Below are 19,099 nucleotides of genomic sequence, written 5' to 3'. Positions count from 1 at the left end.
TTTTTTTTTTTTTTGGTTTTTCGAGACAGGGTTTCTCTGTGTAGCCCGGGCTGTCCTGGAACTCACTCTGTAGACCAGGCTGGCCTCGAACTCAGAAATCCTCCTGCCTCTGCCTCCCAAGTGCTGGGATTAAAGGCGTGCGCCACCACCGCCCGGCCCCAGAAGAAGTTCTTGAGTTAACCATCACCTTTGCTGTGCCTGGTGTTACTTGATCAGAAAAGGAGGTGGCATGGTTAAATGTATGAGCTTCAGCATTTGTTTGACAACGAAGTCATTTTTTATTTTCAGGTTATTTCAAGTTTGAGCCAATGTTGGATTGTCAGGCCCAGAATAGTCTGAAATTATTTTGTGTTTACAGTTTTAGAATAACTCCTTGGACTCCAGCTTTTAAAAAAAAAAAAAAATTCCTTTTTTAGATAAATGGATGTTTAGATTATACCAGACACAGCATAAGAAAATGACTCACCTTAAAATGCTGTGTGTGTTCTCTGGCACAAATTTTATGTTGGTAAAAATCTAATGATTCTGTATTTTCTAAGCAAAGTCTAAAACTGTGTTTCTTCTTTGTAGGACAGTCAAACAGAGAAGAAGTGCAAGCAAGCCAGCTTTTAGTATCAACCACCTGTCAGGGAAGGGCTTGTCCTCGAGCGCAAGCCATGACAGCTCTTGCAGCCTGCGGAGTGCCACGGTGCTGCAGCATCCTGTGCTCGATGAGTCTCTGATTCGTGAGCAGACCAAAGTGGACCACTTCTGGGGTTAGTCACTAGAGATACAGACATCCTCATCCCAAGTGTGGCTGTGCCTGCAGTTGTTCTGGGAGGGAGCACAGTGAGGTCAGGTCTCCAGGGGGGATGTGGGTGCTGCCTTCATCTGCTGCCTAAGTGGTTTAGGTGAGGTGTTAGTACTGCTCACTGAAACATGACTGATTAAGTAAGCAGGCAGCAGTCCTACAGCCGTTTTTAATATGGCACATTTAAATTTGGTATAAAAGTCCTGGTATGTTCTCGAAAACACTAAGTAACTAGACAGTGAAGATACTTTTGAGTCATTAGAAAATACTTAGGCCAGGCAGTGGTGGCGCACGCCTTTAATCCCAGCACTTGGGAAGCAGAGGCAGGCAAATCTCTTGAGTTCGAGGCCAGCCTGGTCTACAGAGTGAGTTCCAGGACAGCCAGCGCTACACAGAGAAACCCTGTCTCTAAAAACTAAAAAAAAGCCTAGAGGTGCCATAAAGCTAGCTTGTCCCCTTGTCTGTCCTTGTGGGCCAGAATGCGCTGCAGTGCAGGGCTCTTCCATGCCCCTGCCTTTGGGTGACAGGAGTACAGACCCCAGCAGTGCCACAGCACAGCACTGGCCTATCACTGGGCACAGCTGTGGTGGGGTTGGTTGTATTTCACAGTGTAATGTGTGTGTTTGTTTCAGGTCTCGATGATGATGGCGACCTTAAAGGTAATTTCTTTGGTACTTTGTACACTTTTTAAACTAGAAGCCATTGCTAGGTGAGCTATAGTGATCACCAGCTTTCGTTTCCGTTTTGAAAACCTCAGGTGGACATAAAGCTGTCGCTCAGGGAAATGGTGACCTGACAGCTGAGGTGGCGAGCAGCAATGGCTACACCTGCCGCGACTGCAGGATGCTCTCAGCACGCACAGATGCACTCACAGCCCACTCCGCCATCCACGGGACCACCTCCAGGGTTTACTCCAGAGACAGGATTCTCAAAGCCCGTAAGTCTTCTGCTTCTGTACTTAGTAAAGAGGTCGGCCCAGCTCCTCCTCCTCCTGTGAATCTGACTATGGGGCAGGGATGTGGCTCCTGATACAGTGTTTGTCCAGCACATGCCGAGCTCTGTGTTCCATCCCAGCACAGGCCTTGGTGTCTTGCACCCTTCCCTTACAAAGTTGAACTCAGTATTCTCAGAGTTAAATAGGCTCAAATTAGTCTGTCCTACTTGTTGCTTCCCAGTCTGTGGTTCTGAGGTCTGTATTTTTGTGACTGAAAGTAGCTCGGATTTGGTAAATTTGGACTTGACAATGAACCAAAGAAAGTTCCTACTTTTGTGGCTTCTAACTCGGGTGCTTCACTGTGTCACCCAGTACAGCCCAGATACTCAGGTAGCTGTAGCACCAGAAGTTGATGCTGCTGAGAGGGAGGGCTCTGGTGTGATGCTGTAAGACAGGTGCTCTGGGAGGGCAACATGGAGCCTGGCATCTGGGTGGGGGCATCATTGGACATGGTAGAGGTAGGTGCCAGCATCTTGACCTTTCCACCTGATACAGAGGTTATCAGAAGTAGCCGAGCGGGCAGGTTGGTTTTGGACTGCCTGAACTTTCTCCTAAAATTAAGAAGGACCATAGACCTTTCTATGTTCCAGGCATGATGCTGGACCTTCCCTGCCATGAGTGTCACAAGAAGGGCCAGGAGCAGCACTGGGAATTCAGTCCTTATTGCGCATGTCCAGTTTCTTCTTTAAAAACTAAAAACTAAAAAAAAAAAAAAAAAAAAAAAAAAAAAGCAAAAGCCTAGAGGTTCCATAAAGCTAGCTTGTCCCCTTGTCTGTCCTTGTGGGCCAGAATGCCCTGCAGTGTAGGGCTCTTCCATGCCCCTGCCTTTGGGTGACAGGAGTACAGACCCCAGCAGTGCCACAGCACAGCACTGGCCTATCACTGGGCACAGCTGTGGTGGGGTTGGTTGTATTTCACAGTGTAATGTGTGTGTGTCTGCAGTCTTGTTCTTGTGTCCAAGGCTTTGTCAGCACTTTAACATTAATGTCACAAGGCAAGAATCAGAAAGGGAAAGGACAGGTGACTGGACCAAGTGACACTGCTTTTCCTCCTTGTATATGTGCGTGTGAGAGCCACAGTGAACTTGGTGCCTCCCTCTGGCCTTGCGTTACCAAGTTCTCACTGGGTCAGGGCTCATCTCAGATGGTCCCAACAGCTTCCTTTGCACAGCTGAGCACAGCTGACAGGGCAGGGATCAGGCCAAACAGGTATCCCCATTACCGCCCTGTTCTGGAGTTCTGCCGTACTGTCCCAGTCAGTGCCAGATGGTGCTAGTGTGTGCTCTTGTGTTCAGCCCTCCAGCGGCTTCTGCTTCTACTTAATGAGATGAAACTTGTAACAGAAAGACCACTGCATGGCCCAGCAGTGCAGCCTGTACACTGAGCTGTGCAGATTTTTTTGTATGCTAATTGAGATTATTTTGGTGCCTTGCTGTGTGTGCTGTTTCAGTATAAAGGCTGGCCTGCCGTGCTATCTCTGCAGCAGACAAGCAGACAAATCCCTTCTTTTACTTTTTGGTCCTGGGGATTGAGCCCCAGGCCTTGCACATGCCAAACACACGTCTCCAGTCTTGGCACCTCTTACCCTTGCCAACTCAGCATTTTTTTCTGCTCACATCTTGGCAGTGTGGTGAGTGTCTGATTATCCAGGAGACCGCCAAGCATGTCTCTAGCATCCCTCCAGCCTGTGAGGGCCTGTGCTCTGGTGGCTGCGGGAGCCTCTTGACCTTGGGCTAACTGCCCGCCTTTGTGATTTTGAAGTACAGCATTCTGATTGGAAAATAGATCTTTCATTATTCTTTCAGGGAAAAAAAACTAAGATTAACCATAATAATATTTATTATTACTTTACACGTATGGGTTTTTGCCTGCACATGTGTTCGTGCACCATGTGTGTGCAGTGCCCTGCAGAGGTCAAGAAAGGTTGAATCCCCGGGATTGGCATTATGGGTGGCCATGAGCCACCACTGTGTGGATGTGGTCCTCTGGAAGGGCTCCTTCCTGCTGAGCTGTTTCTCCAGCACTCTTCTGAAGTTTTAAAGTTGTAGTATTTTCTTTCAAATCACACCACTCAGACTTTAGTGAACTGATTCACGGTGGCCTTCTACTCACGTTTTGAACATACTGAGCATGTCTGGGCTTGGGAGAAAGTGGAAGAAGGTCTTCATGGGCCATGGGTCTCCAGTGCCCCACAGATACCCAAGGGTGGACAGCAGCCACCATTCACACTGTGCTCCATACGCTATGAAGAAGCCATTTTTCAAGAACAGTTTTGAAGACATGGTTTACAGCCTTTCCCTCCACATGCGAGGTTCACAGAAGAGCCTGCTGGAGCCCAGCATGGCAGGAGCCAGGGAGCCTTCAGTGTGTGCCTCCACGGAGCCTCCTCACTGAGTGGGCCTCGAAGTGTTCAGCTGCTGTGCCAGAGCCTGAGCTCTCAGTTCTGGAGAGGCCACCACAGTGCTTCCTCTGCATCTCCAACTGGCTCACTGGTGGATGTTCTTCTCAGGCGGTCTCTTCCCAAGTGTCCAGCTTTAAAATGCTTTGCAACATGGCTTTTCTTTAAAGTTTGGCCATCTGGTTCATGGGGTAAACAAGTCTTGGGAAGAAATGACTTGGTGTGTTCCTGGTTTTCCAGCAGGCGGTGCGTCCTTTTACCTGGATAGGACTCTGTGGCTGGCCAAGTGCACCACCTCATCCTTGGCATCATTTATAGTTCAACTTTTCCAAGTGGTTTTAATGAAGCTCAATTTTGAATCAGAAACTTACAAATTGAAAGGCTATGAATCCAGAGCTTATGAATCACAGACTTATGAGACAAAGAGCCATGAGTCAGAAGGTATTTAAATATTTTTTTTCTCCTTTCTCCACTGAATCATGCTTTCAAGGGGGAGAAAGCCCTGCTTCTTCTGAGCTCTTCTGCGTCTTCTGTGGGCTTCATGCCGCTCTCTCAGCTGTTTTCTTCGGCTCTTCTTCCTGTGGCGCTTGTGGCCTGTGTATAGTTCAGCTTCCTGAAAATTGTCAGGATTTAGGCTTTAGAACTTTATTATTGTATGTATTAGGTACTCCTGGAGATCAGAGGACAACTCTGTGAAGTTGTTCTGTCCTTCAGATTCGAAGCTTTAAGTTTTTAACAAGTAGGAATGGGGGCTGGAGGGCTGGCTCAGCAGGTCAGAGCACTTGTTGTTGCTCCTGTGGAGAGCCTGAGTCTGGGCCCCACACCCACCTTGGAGGCGTTCACCTGCCTATAACTCCAGCATCAGGATCAGAGGCCCTCTTCTGGCCTTTGGGTGTACCTGCATGAATGTGCACATACACAAGTACACATAATTAAAACATAGTCAACAATAAAGTTAATGAACTCAACTTTTGACTTTTGCTTATTAACTTTAAGCAAAACCAGTTCATTTGCATGCCGGTTAGAATCCCACTTAGGTAAGACTGTCTTCCTCTGTGACTGCTAATTCGTATTAACAGCCTGCAGCTTTTGGTTTTCCTGTTGCCTGTGCTCACCTGTGTGATGGGAGCCATCAGCATCTCTGACACTCCTGAGGCGTGGTCTCTGGTCACACTGGCTTTATAGGGCATCTGGCCCTCAAGCTGACTTTGAGCTTCCTAAGCCCCTTCTGCATGTGTTGCAGCCCATCTCGGTCACTGTGGGAGGATGAGTGCCGGAGAACTTTCCAGAGTGGACGGGGAGTCCCTGTGTGAGTACAGCTTCCTCTTTCAAGATGGTGCTGGTCTTGGGGAGCCCCAGTGCCATGGTAATACTGGGCCTCCAGCCATACAGAAGGAGCAGCCCACCCTAGCTTATGGCTTCCCTAGCATGGCTAATCTGGCTGACACCAGCTGGCAGTACTGGAAGTGAGTCATCCCCAGACTCTGCCTGCTGTGATTTAGGGTGATAGTTTCCTAGGTTCTTGAACATTCTGTGCGGTATTCTGATTGAGGTTTGCATATTAACCTGTCACTCCACTCCACACCACAGGTGATGACTGTAAGGGGAAGAAGCACCTTGAGACACACACAGCCACCCACTCGAAAGTGCCCCAGCCACACAGGGCAGCAGGGGCCCTGGGGCGCCTCTGCACCCACACAGGTTATATCTTGTACCTTGTTCTGTTTGTTCTTGTTGAAAGCACTGATGTGTTTGTTTGGTTTATATGCACTGCCAGTGTCACAAAGTACTATAGAAAGTGACAGTAAAAGAACAGCTGTGGGAATGGAGAGATGGCTCAGTGGTTAAGAGCACTGACTGCTCTTCCAGAGGTCCTTAGTTCAGTTCCCAGCATCCCAGATGGTGGCTCACAGCCATCTGCAATGGGATCTGGTGCCCTCTTCTGGAGTGTCTGAAAACAACTACAGTTTACTCATATAGATAAAATAAATTTAAAACAAAAACAAAACCCAACAGCTGTGGTTTAGAATACAGAGAACCAGCTGGGCATGTTGACATAGGCCTGGGATCCCAGCACTCAAGGGGCTAAGGCAAGAGGACTATGTGCTCTGAAGGCCAACATAGGCTGTGCAGTGAGACCCTGTCTCAACAGCAGTAGTAGAAAAAGTGCACAGGATCCCTTTGAGCACTTTGTGAATTTATTTAGTATGGCTCACTGACACTTGTGTTGGCAGGTGCTCTTATAGTGACTTCCCAGCCCCAGGAAGTACCATAGAGTGTGCTTTCCAGCCTTGCCTAGAACTGTAACATATGCCGTTGGGAACAACTCTAGGTCAACATGTTTTGTTTTGTTTTTTTGTTTTGTTTTGTTTTTAAGATTTATTTAGTTATTTATTTTATGTATGTGAGTGCACTGTCCATGTCTTCAGACACACACCAGAAGAGGGCATCAGATCTCATTACAGATGGTTGTGAGCCACCATGTGGTTGCTGGGAATTAAACTCAGGACTTCTGGAAGTGCAGCCGGTGCTCTTAATTAACCCTGAGCCGTCTCTCCAGCCAGGTTTGGTTTTTAAGCTGAGTTTCAGCTTGAATTGCCTCGGTCTGAGGCAGAGTCAAGAGAACCTCTGTGAGTGTGAGCAGCTCACCGTATATGATATATAGTATATATACTATACATACAGAGCTATGTAGTGAAGTCCTGCCTCAAAAGACCCTCCTCATACACAGGATGGGCAGAATAAGCACAAACAGTACTCCGTTTAAATCTTTTGAGGCTACATAGATAGCTCCATAGTTAAGACCACTGGCTCTTCCAGAGAAGCCAGCACCTGCATTGTGGGTCACAACTGTCTGTAACTTTAGTTCTAGGGGATCCCATGCTTTCTGACCTTCACAGGTGCCAGGCACACATGTGCACAGACACATGCAGGCAAAAGTTACAAGATAAAAATGAAAATAATTTGAAAATATTTTTTATTCTTTTTAAGCGACGCCCCTTGTTATCTGTTATGTTGAAATAGTTTAATGGTTATGGGGGTAAAGTTGCAGATATTAAGTGACAGCCAGCAGCCAGGCCACACACCTTTAATCCCAACACGTGGGAGGCAGAGGTGAGTGAACCTGAGTGTGATGACAGCCAGGGCTACACAAAGAGACTCCGTCTGCCAGCAATCACAGAAAACAGAGAAAAGTTGATTTAGAAAGCCATGTGGTTGGTAGCATGTACGTACCTACAGTTACTTAGGAGGCTGAGGTAGCGGCATGGCCAGAAGCCAGCCTGGCAACATAAAAAGACTTTGTCCTAAATGAGGCCAGCATCAGGAAGTGGTAGGTTTTCTGCTCTGTGTAATAACTAGTTGAAGGCTCATTCATTTTAACACTTACCCAGTGGTGCTCTAAAACTTGAATCTTCTGGGGTTTTTTTTTGGGGGGGGGGGATTTAAATTTTGTTTTTTGAGACAATTCTCTGCATAGCCCTTGGCTATCCAGAAACTCACTGTGTAGACAAGGTTGGCCTCTTCAGAGACCCACCTGCCTCTGTCTCCCAGGTGCTAGGATTGAAGGTGTGCACCACCGCTGCCCCAGCAACATCAGTATCTTTCAGTGTCTTACTACCTTCCCACTGAGAGTACTTCAGGCACCGCCCATCTACATTCATGAACATCTTCTAGACCCCTTGATAGTGTGTGGTGAAGAGGTACCTGCCTCTCTGTTAAGAAACTGAGGGTGAGCTGAGCATGGTGGCACATGCCTTTAATCCTAGTTCTTTGGGAAGTAGAGGCAGGTGAATTTTCTTGTGAATTCTTGACTAGCCTGTTCTATATAGTGTATTCCAGGACAGCCAGGCTACATAGTAGTACCCAATCTCAACAGCTACCCTTCCCCCGCCCCCCCCCCCCACAAAAAAAAAAAAACCAAAAAACACGGTGAGTCAAGTATGAGGGCTTATGCACTTGGAAGGCTGGAAGACTGTTCTCTTCAACTGTGCCCTGAGTTCAAAGCCAGCCTGGGATATGGGCATCCTTGTTTCGAATCAAAGACTATCCAAGAGGGAGTCTAAGTGAGGGTAGCAAGGTTTTCTCAAGAAGGTTTGAGTGTCCTCCTGGCTTAGTGCAAGGGGGAGTTTGGGCAGAGTGTATTGGCAGCCTGGTTCACTCTACTATCAGGACGTGCTGACTCTACAGTCTGTCTCACAGTGCCCTCTGCCATGTCTTCTCTGCCACAGGTGACCTCTTGGTTCGAGCACTGCGCAGGACCAGAGCTGCTGGGTGGTCTATAGCCGAGGCCATGTGGTCGGTGCTCTGGCTGGCTGTCACTGCTCCAGGTGGTTATGTGGCTTCTGTGTTAGTGCTCTCACAAAGTCTGGGGCAGCGATAAGCAATGTACAAGACCAGACTGGAGCTTCATGCTAGGTCCTCAATGTGACATGCTTGCTGTCTGCTTCAGGTGCATGGCGTCTTGTGGTGGGTGTTTGGGCCTCAGGCCGCATGGTACATAGCCTGGGCTGCATGGCAGTGGGGCTTCCCTCGTTTGATTCAGTGTGTGGCTGGTGGTGATCACTCTTCTACCCTGGAGACTAATCTTAGAGTCTCTGTCCTTTCAATAAATCTGCCTGTGGCTTCCCAGAGACGTCCACCTATGTATGAGCAGCTGCTAAAGCATGTTTCCTCAGAACACTTGCTCCCTTTTCTTGTAGGGAAGGCAGCCTCTGGAACCTTCTGGTGGCTAGGGAGCGGCTGGTACCAATTTGTTACTTTGATTTCTTGGCTGAATGTGTTTCTTCTTACCAGGTAAGAAACTGTGAGTGTGAAGATCTCATGTCAGTGTTGGGGACTCCTATGTCCAGGTTGGGGTGTCATGTCAGCATTGGAATCTATGCTTGCACAGGGTGGTAAGCAGGTGTTCTGTATCAGTTGTAGGTAGCTCTATAGTGGCTTAGTTTACATTTGCAGTGCCTGCATCAATACATTGTCACATGTTTTACAACAAACCTTCATATGTTGATTTTTCAAATGACTGGAGGTGGAAACGGCAGGTACCCTTGTTAAGTACACTGGATGAATGTAAAAGCATTCAGAGGGAGGGCCCCGTCAGACCCTGTGCACATTCCCTAGTCTAGAGCAGTTTTCTGGGCACCAATTCACCAAGGTGGGTGCTACCCCTAGGACAGGGTCTCAGGCCCTCTGCGTTTTTCTTGTGGTACAGACAGCACCTCTCAGGTGGCTGAGCATTGTGTATAAGACTTCAGCAGGGCGATTGGTGTACACACAGGGGTGCAGGATGGCTCACCACCTCTGTCTTTTCAAAGTTAACAGTTCCTCTCTGTTCTTAGGTGCCTTCGAAATATTTGCAAGGTTTTAGTCTTGCTCCTCCCCCTCGTACTTTTACTAGGTAAGACGTGGCATGGTAACCTTCAGAGACCAGCATGTGCCCACAGGGGACACAATCTGAGTACTTTGGCGCACCTGTGCATTTGCATGCGGCTTTCTTTCTTCCCCAGGTGCTGGTTCCTCCCTGTGGGGCCAGGGCAACTTATTCTCACTCCTGCCGATGCTGAATTGGACGGTCGTGCAGCCAACTCAGAGGGTGGATGATTCCAAGGGCGTGCATAGACCCAGCCCTCTTCCCTCGAGCCCATCTCTGAAGGTAACCAGCAAGAGAGGCCTTGGGGACACCATGAGCATGTGTTCTTTAAAGACACGCCACTGTGAACAGGCAGTCTTAGACCCTGCCTTAGGGGAGAAGGTATTTTTAAGCAGACTTTTCACTTTCTAGGCTGGACTACAACTCACAGAGATCTATCTACCTGTCTCTGACTCCTAGTTGGGATTAAAGGCATATACCATGCAGGGCCCTAAAAGTGTAAAATAATAAACAAATAGATGTGTGTGTTGTGTGTGTCACACACACATATAAAACAAATGTATAAATAAGTAAATATATATGTATATGTGTGTATATATGTATGTATATACACCACAAGTTTTATACCATCTCAGATGCAGAATTAGATATTCCATTTGATTATATAATGCACTTGATTACGAGTGTGAACACAACATGAAAGTAGAAAGAATGAACCACAGTCCCATCTGTGCTAGAGTGCCCCTCTGGTTTTGACTTCAGCTGATTTCATCTCAGGTTGATCATAAGGCTTCCCAGTGGCCTCAAGAGAGTGACATGGGGCAGAAGGTAGCCTCTTTGAGTGCACAGTGCCACAGCCATGATGAGAGACTTGCAGAGCTGACAGTCCTGCTTCAGAAACTCCAAATACGGGTAGACCAAGTGGATGACGGCAGGGAAGGGCTGTTCCTGTGGGTCAAGGATATGGTTGGACAGCACCTGCAGGAGATGGGCGCCATAGAACCACCTGATGCGAAGGTAAGGGCCAGAAACTCCTTTGTACCTGGTATGCACATTGCCCCCAGCCCATATGGTGACTCTTAGTGCACTTCTTGCCACTGTGATAAAGCACCTCCTGGCACGAGGCAGGAGGAGGAACGGACCAGGACAAGATCTGCCCTTTGGGCACATCCCTGATGCCTTACTACCTCTATCAAAGTCCTTTAAGCATTGCTGCCACCGCCCAGTGGTGTCAGCCAGTAACTAGCCCATCTGTGGCCTGTTCTCTCGGAAGGGTGGAGCCCTCTTAATCCAGTCACCTCTAGTGACTGGGTCTACCAGGCTGAGGACCAAGCCTTTTGAGGTGACATTTCCTATCCACAGTATAACACAAATCTTTTTTTTTTTTTTTTTCTTATGGTGTGGTGCTGGGTATAGAATTAATCCAGGGCCTTGTGCATGCTAGGCAAGTGTCCATGAAAAGAAATCTATTTCACTTGATGCTTTTGTTGATTATAGCCTTAATGAGCCCAGAAAGGTTGGGCTAGAACTGAAAATCCTCCTGCCTCAGCCTCCTGAAAGCTGGGATGACAGCTTGACATTATCATCCTGTCCCTAGTCACCTTCTCAATAAGGTACCTAATCACACGATAGGACCTTATTGTGAATGGTGCTTTTGGATGTTGCCGGTGAATGTGTGTGGACATAGCATGTATTTTGTATGAGTAAGAGATGATAGAGGGAAATGAGTGTGCCCTGGGTCTGAAGATTGCAGAGCCCCGTGGATCTGTGAGTTTAAATGAGTTGATTTACTTCTTATATAGAGGAAGCTGCTGGTATGATTTCTCTCTGGTTTGAGACCTCCAGCCAGAGACATGTGTGGCTACACCTTCAAGATGCTACACCACCTGGTGAATGCAGTAAGAATTACTGGCCTGCCTAATGGCATGTACATGATACCGAACTCTCAGCCATTTCATTCTGTATTCATTCTCAGACTGACTTCATGACTTTCCATCATGACCATGAAGTGCGTCTCTCCAACTTGGAAGATGTTCTTAGAAAACTGACTGAAAAATCTGAGGTATTTATTCTTTTAGTGTGTGTTTGTGTGTGTTTGCTTGGTGGGCACACATACATGGGAGTGCACACATGGAGACAGACAAGGAGGGCATCCTGCCCTGTCACTCTGCCTTTTTCCTTTGAGACAAGATCTTCTACTGTGCCTTCTTTCTCTACCCCTTGGAGCATTGGGTTATTGGCATTTCTACAACCACACTGAGCTTTTTATGTGAATGCTGGGGTTTTGAACTTAGATCCTTATGCTTGCACAGCAAATGCTTTTATCCACCGGACCCTCTCCCCAGCTCCTGCTCGCTAGGCAAGAGCACACGCATGCCATAGTGCATGTGGGAGTCAGGATAGCTCGGCAGACTCATGTCTCACCTTTCATTCTGTGTCCTGGCATTGAACTCAGATCATCAAACTTGGCACAAGTGCCTTCACCCACTGAACCCTTTCACTAGCTCAAACCAGTTTTTAAATAAGGATCAACTGGAAGCCAGTATTCTTCAAAGACTGTAGCCAGAGAGTCTTGCTGCTGATCTGTACAACTGGAAGAGCTGTCTTGTGATTTTGTTTTCTGGGCATTTCAATTCTGTTGCTTAACTACAAGCCTGACCAAACAGAAGTGGCTTTGCTGACTTTAAAATCGAGTCACCTCCTGCTCAAGAATCCTTATGAGCCCCTGATATCACTCAGCCTTCACCAAAGCATAAGACATGTTTTACATAAAATCTCACTATTGTGTGCTGCTAAACTGGGTATGGATGTAGGTCTGCAGTGCCAGTCATGTGACCCTTGGTGGAGCTTAGTGACCTTAGGGCACAGGATCAAGCTAGACATGGCAGATGGCTTGTGTACTCTCTGAAGTGTTTTACATGATTTACTGAGTTGGAATAAGCAGATTAGCCCATGGTCTCTTGGGACCAGCTTCTACTTCCTGATTGTTGGTGTCAGGGAAGTTCAGCTGAGCAGGAAGAGAAGGGCCTCAACTTGTCAGGGGACCCAGAACACACTTGACCTGAACACTGACTCTGAGTCAGAAGGAGACCCACTCATACCTTGATGCCTTTGCCCAGGCATTCAGAAGCTGAGACTTGCCATTTATTCTGTGAAGTTTTAAGTTACTTCGACATGATTTGTGAACTCAGTGTATAACTGTTTACAAAGTATTCCCCACTTCCCAGGCTATCCAGAAGGAGCTGGAAGAAACCAAGCTGAGAACAGACAGGTACGTGCCTCAGGGAGCTCCGATTTGTCTCCCATGGTGCTCTGTTCATTTGGAGAATGTTAACTGTTTACTGATTGTTAAGGTTCAAATTGTCATTTGTCACCTGAAGTTACCAGCTTTTGGTATCTTTCTGGGAATCTTCTCAGGCCCATGCAATGGACAGAGGTCCTGAGGAATTAGGACTTTCTTTAAATGATATTTTTTTTTTTTTTATGGTTTTTCGAGACAGGGTTTCTCTGTGTAGCCCTGGCTGTACTGGAACTCACTCTGTAGACCAGGCTAGCCTCGAACTCAGAAATCCGCCTGCCTCTGCCTCCCAAGTGCTGGGATTAAAGGCGTGCGCCACCACCGCCCGGCGTGATAATTTTTTTAAAGATTTATTTTATGTGCATGAGTACACTGTAGCTGTCTTCAGACACACCAGAAGAAAGCATTGGATCCCATTGTAGATGGTTGTAAGCCACCATGTGGTTGCTGGGAATTGAACTCAGGACCTCTGGAAGTGCAGTTAGTGCTCTTAACCGCTGATCCATCAATCTAGCCCTAGGACTTTCTTTAGACAGTACATAGCTAGGCCATGAGGAGCCGCCTGTGTCCTTAGGGGACTCCTCTGCCAGGAGCCTCTCTCCGTCCCTGACGTCATTGACTCCATCAGTGTCTGAGCAGATGTGCATTTTGGCCCAGCAGTCATGCATCTTTTTGTGACTGCCACACTTCCTATCCCTAACCGCTGGTGGCCCTTGTGCCCAGCATTGTATCTTTTGTGCCCACTCTGGGATTTCTTGTAGTTGGGATTGTGTGCCTTTGTGGTTGCTGAGGTGGATGTGACTGGGTAGCAGCTTTTGCTGGCTACTGAGCTCTCTGCATGTGGTGTGGAACAGGGGGGGAGTGTGGTGCACTTTGTTCTTCCCAGACCTGGTTTCAGTGAACACTGACTTGGTATTTGAATGTGTAGATACAGAACATTTTTCCAGAGAGAACTGTTTCTGTTTGTTAGCATCTCTTATAAAGCAGTGTTTATGGGTATCTCCAAAGTCAGTCAGGAATCATACCCTGATACCACCTTCCATCCCACTGTCTATCTCATGAGCATAGAGCTGCAGCTTCAGCTCAAGGCCATGGGTAGACATCAGCTCATTTCTGGTCTGTTGCTGATTTTGAGGACATAGACATGCTGCTCTGTTTAGGGTTGAGATTTCCTCCGAGTGCCTCTGAGCCCTGACCCTTGTCTCCCTCCCCGGCTGATGGCTTCCAGCAGGGATGAAGAGCAACCCCTCCTTGACCGAGTGCAACACCTAGAACTGGAACTGAACCTGCTGAAGTCACAGCTGTCAGACTGGCAGCATCTGAGGACCAGCTGTGAGCAGGTAGGTGCTGGTGTTAGCCTTGAAAAGAAAGGCTCACCTGGCGGTGTCAAAGTGACCCATTGTGGCTGCCTTCAAAACTTTTTTTTTTTTTTAATGTGTGCATCTGCATGAGCAGACAGATGCAGGGGCATGAACAGAAATCAAAAGAAGCCATCAGGGGTCAATTCCCATCCTTCAGAGCCCATTTCCTCGGATGCAGCTAGTGTCTTGGCCTGGCTGGAAATCAGCAGGCCCTGGCAGTCTGCTCCCTCAGAGCTGGGGTTATAGGCAGTTGTGGGAACACGGCCTGTCATGTGGCGATGGGTCTGTGTTCCAGTCCTTAGTAAAGAGCTTGTCACCACTGAGCCATCTCTGCAGCTCCACCTTTTTTTTTTTTTTTAGTTACAATTTAAATATTTTATTGTGTGTGTGATTGTGCAAGCACATGTATGTCACAACACTGTAAGAATGTGCCAGTTGCACACCTTTGATCCCAGTACTCTAGGAGGCAGAGGTAGGTGGATCTTTGAGTTGGAGGCCAAACCGATCTACAGAGTTGAGTTCCAGGACAGCCAGGCCTACACAGAGAAATCGTGTCTTAGTGGGGGTGTGGGGATATATGAGAATTTGTCGATCAGAGGATAACTTGGAGGAGTTGATTCTCTTCTTTCACCATGTGGATCCTGAGAATCAGACTCAGGTGGTCTGGCCTAATGTCAGGCACCTTTACCTACTGAATTTTTCACTTTTTTTAAAAGTTATATTTTAAGTTTGTGACAAGGTGGGGTGGGTGGGAATGGAGTAGCACACACTTGGGCATTGGGAAGCAGAGGCAGGCAAATTTCTGTGAATTCCAGGCCAGCCTGGTCTACAGAGTGAATTCTAGGACATGATAGCCAGGACTACACACAGAGAAACCCTGTCTAGAAGCTGCCCCCATCCCCCATCCCATCCCCCAAAACATGTATGTTATTTTTGTGGTGCTAGAGATGAACCTGGAGTCTAAATAGGCCAAGCAAACACTCTGTGACCAAACCGCTTCATTTATACTTGAAGGTTGTAGAAATTCTCAGGTCACACATTGATGACTCCTGACTGTCCCAAACCCAGTAGTGTAGTACTCACACCTGAGCTCACTCTGCCTGATCGATCACACAGTACAAGTGACACACGGAAAGGAGGGAAGAAGGGAGGGAGGGAGGGAGGGAGAGACTGACTGACTCTGTGTCCCTATCTGTCCATCCATAGTAGGCCCCCACAATGCTTGCCCCCTCTTGCCTGTCCATGTCACAACATGCCACAGATGTTGCGCGCTGATTATTCTAGGTCTATTGAGAATGTAAACAGGCATCATGTTGGCAGAAGTCCTCATAAGTCATATTCAGACCATAGATTAGAGAATTGATTTGTAATATGTCTGGTGGCTTCTCTGGATAATGAGCTGAGACGAGGTAGGAGAGCGTGGTGGGGATTACAAGGTACATGGACAGGAACCTGTCTCCTGTTTGCACACATGTCCTGGGTGCTGGCAGGCTGGAAGTCTTTGCTAGTGTCCGGTGACAGATGAATGAATAGAGATGAACAGGGATCAGGTAGTCCCGAGAGACTGAGGGAGGAAGAGTATACAATGGGTCTGTTGGAGAGGACAGAGAACAGGGTTGAAGGTATGGAGCCCTCCCAGCTTTGTGGTAGGTAGATGCATTTCCTGGGCTTTGCCCTGTGATGGTTTCGCTGGAGACAAAGGAATTTTGTATGTGGTACATAGGGACTCAGCCTCCTAACAGGCCAGATCTCCAGCTGTGTATAAGGAGCAGTGAGGATGGCGGCCTGCTCATGCTTCAGCTGTGAGGCTGTGTGCTGGGAGCTGCTGAGTAGAGTCAGTGGGGCCACAGAGCACACATCTCCTCTCTGTAGATGACTGTGTAAACAGCCTTCATGCAGTACTCTAGTTCATTCCTAGTCTGTTTAGAAGGTTCCAGCAGTTTGAGAAGAATCTTAAGGGGGCAGTTGTATCGAGTTGTGTCTCGAGTTGCTTCTGGAGCTGAGCTGAGCAGTGGGCTGCCGCAGTGCCGTCTGCACACTTGCTTATTCTTCCCTCCATCTCCCCAGGCTGATGCCCGCGTCCGGGAGACTGTGCAGCTCATGTTCTCTGAGGATCAGCAGGGCGGCTCCCTTGAGTGGCTATTGCAGAAGCTTTCTTCTCGGTTCATGAGCAAGAATGAGCTGCAGGTGCTTTTGCGTGACCTTGAGCTGAAACTGCTGCAGAATATCACACACCACATCACCGTGACAGGACAGGCACCAACATCTGAGGCCATTGTGTCTGCTGTGAATCAGGCAGGGATTTCAGGAATCACAGAAGCGGTAAGTAAACAGACAGGTTCTGCCTCCACCATAGACACCGGGTATGTGTGCCAGTGTTCTGAGAACATAATGTACTTAGCCTTGCCCCAGATGAGGTACTACTGCTGTCATCATAGGGAAGCATTCCTTAGCTTTGCACTCAGTGAATCCATGACTTTTTTGTTCCAGGACTTCTCATATGCCTGTGTGTGGTAATAAACTTCCACTGTATGCAGTTTCCCGTAGTTTTCATGTCCTAGACCTGATGTCCAACCCACCCTCAGTGGTGGTGACAGTGCTTAGGACACCCTGGCTCTTGTACCTGCATGAACTGTCATCATTTACTGGATGAAGTGTAGCATATTTGTGTTCCCCAAGCATAGACATACAAGGTCCTGAGCACTCGCTTGTATCAGTAACGCTCGTTTTCCTTCTGGGCCACCAGCAAGCACATGTCATCGTGAACAATGCTCTGAAGCTGTATTCCCAAGACAAGACTGGGATGGTGGACTTCGCTCTGGAGTCTGGAGGTGAGTGACCAACGGAAGCAGAGCAGCCAACAGAGCAGAAACATGTGAGACCAGGACAGGAAGCTGGGCGGACCTACAAGACGCTGCCTCCTACCCTCAGGGTTTCCTTGTGTAGCCCTGGCTGGCCTGGAACTGAATCTGTAGACCAGGCTATTCTCAAACTCAGAGATTCTTCTGCCTCTGCCTCTCCCTCTGCCTCCCAAGTCTGGGATAGAAGGTACCTGCTACCACTGCCCGACCACTAGCACACTTTCAGTATGACAGTAGAGTATCATTCTGGATGAGGTCCAGAATGTTTATTCTCCCTAGGAAGAAGTTGCCCACTGGGGTGTGTGGAAGCTGGGCTGCACATTCCCAGGACACACCCAGGCTTTGGCCCAAGTGTTATAACTGAGGGCGGTTGCCTTGCTTCCATAAAGTGTGGTTCATCATCATAGGGAAGTCACAGCTGCAGGGCCCTCACGTGTGCTGTGTGTTTGTGATTGCACACCCAGATGAGGCCTCCAAGCCTTCTCTGGAAATAGAATGCAGACACACAGACACCTGCATCTCAGGAGGGTCTGCTGCACAAGCCATGCAGAAACAGAACTTTTAGAAATTAGGACTTGCAAGTGAGATGCAGACTGATACCAGCATATGCTCGCTGTCTGTCTGTCGCTCTATCTGTCTGTCTATCTATCTCTCTATCTCTCTATCTATCTCTATCTCTCAGATTTATTTATTATATGTATGTGAGTATACTGTCCATGTCTTCAGACACATCAGAAGAGGGCGTTGGATCCCATTAAAGATGGTTGTGAGCCACCATGTGGGTGCTGGGAATTGAACTCAGGACCTCTGGAAGAGTAGTCAGTGCTCTCAACTGCTGAGCCATCTCTCCAACCTCCTGATACCATCTCTTAAGCAGTTTTTAAAAGTCATTTAGACCAGGAGGCTCTTCTAGAAGAGTAAGCAACCAGCTAACCCGATCTAGCCCTAAGGAACTGGCTATTTTCACACTAATTGTAGGCTCACACCACAGTGAGATGGCCCATCCAGGGAATGAGTGTGGGATGCCCAGTTGGGTGGAGGCACTGTGTCCCTAACTTAAGTATCTTTTAATCATAGATGGTCATGAGCCTAGCTGCCATCACTACTGGTCCATCTCAGTGGTCTGCATGGCTTCCTGGTCTAAATTACTTTATTTTTAGATGATCTTAATTATATATTGTAAAATGAACTGATACTAGGAATTATATTTAGCTCAGAGGCACTGAATGGCTGTTTGGGTTGGCAGCTGTCACTGTTCTGGGTCCATGCTAGAGCTTGTAGACTTGTGTCACCAGCTTAAATCCCCCGAGGTGCCAAGAGGTTGCCCCAACAGCTGTTGTTAGACTAGGGAGAGGGTGCCCAGGACCTCAGGTCTTCATCTGCAGATCAGAGCCACGCTGTCTGCCTGTTTACGTATCCACTGCCCCTTCTCTACATGTCAGAGACCGTACTGAAGCTTGACCAGGGTAGACTGAGCCCGTGTGCTCTATGGTTGGGACCTGCTGTGTCTCTGTGAGACTTCTCAGATCTCTGCCCCCACCTTCTTTTTATGTTTCATATTTATTTCATGTTATGAGTGTTTGCACCACATGCATGCCTGGTGAATATAAAATCAGAAGACAGCAACAGATTCCTTGAAACTAGAATTATGGGTGGTTATGAGCCACCGTGTGGATGCTGGGAACAGAACCCAGGTCCTTGACAAGTGCAACAAGTATTCTTTAACTTCTGAGCCATTTCTCCAGCCCTGACCTCTCAGTTCTTATTAGCACTAATGTCCTGGCTGCCTGCTCCTCCTCTATAAGGGTAGAATATCTGTCCCCTCACTGGTCACTCCTTTTCCCAGGGTGTTTTGGCTGGTGGACATTTATAACAAAATTGCCTCTTGTTGACTAGTTAAGTAGCCTCTGAAAGCTACTTGTCCCCTCACACCAGTGCAAGGAAATCATAAACAAAGCTTCAATAGCCACGGTCCCCCATAGTCACACACACACACACACACACACACACACACACACACACACACACAC

General features: G+C 47.8%; 1 protein-coding gene across 9 annotated transcripts in view; it reads left to right on the top strand.

Moving 5' to 3' along the window:
- Positions 1 to 19,099, top strand: part of Sun1 (Sad1 and UNC84 domain containing 1) — a 48,145-nt gene that overhangs the window by 23,419 nt on the left and 5,627 nt on the right. For 2 of the 9 annotated variants that reach the window (XM_028756126.1, XM_028756135.1), the window contains 16 exons: positions 571 to 755; positions 1,423 to 1,449; positions 1,548 to 1,727; positions 4,422 to 4,622; positions 5,425 to 5,490; positions 5,772 to 5,882; positions 8,411 to 8,509; positions 8,882 to 8,975; positions 9,518 to 9,576; positions 9,686 to 9,831; positions 10,312 to 10,566; positions 11,525 to 11,611; positions 12,777 to 12,820; positions 14,076 to 14,187; positions 16,276 to 16,530; positions 16,955 to 17,039. In XM_028756126.1, the coding sequence (XP_028611959.1) occupies positions 571 to 755; positions 1,423 to 1,449; positions 1,548 to 1,727; positions 4,422 to 4,622; positions 5,425 to 5,490; positions 5,772 to 5,882; positions 8,411 to 8,509; positions 8,882 to 8,975; positions 9,518 to 9,576; positions 9,686 to 9,831; positions 10,312 to 10,566; positions 11,525 to 11,611; positions 12,777 to 12,820; positions 14,076 to 14,187; positions 16,276 to 16,530; positions 16,955 to 17,039 (2,006 nt within the window). The remainder of the gene's footprint in view (positions 1 to 570; positions 756 to 1,422; positions 1,450 to 1,547; positions 1,728 to 4,421; positions 4,623 to 5,424; positions 5,491 to 5,771; positions 5,883 to 8,410; positions 8,510 to 8,881; positions 8,976 to 9,517; positions 9,577 to 9,685; positions 9,832 to 10,311; positions 10,567 to 11,524; positions 11,612 to 12,776; positions 12,821 to 14,075; positions 14,188 to 16,275; positions 16,531 to 16,954; positions 17,040 to 19,099) is intronic. The other 7 variants (XM_028756130.1, XM_028756128.1, XM_028756129.1 and 4 more) reach the window with 7 other exon arrangements.

Source organism: Grammomys surdaster, unplaced genomic scaffold, assembly GCF_004785775.1.
Source record: "Grammomys surdaster isolate TR1022 unplaced genomic scaffold, NIH_TR_1.0 126109, whole genome shotgun sequence".
NCBI lineage: Eukaryota > Metazoa > Chordata > Mammalia > Rodentia > Muridae > Grammomys > Grammomys surdaster.
This window is presented reverse-complemented; position numbering and strand designations above follow the sequence as displayed.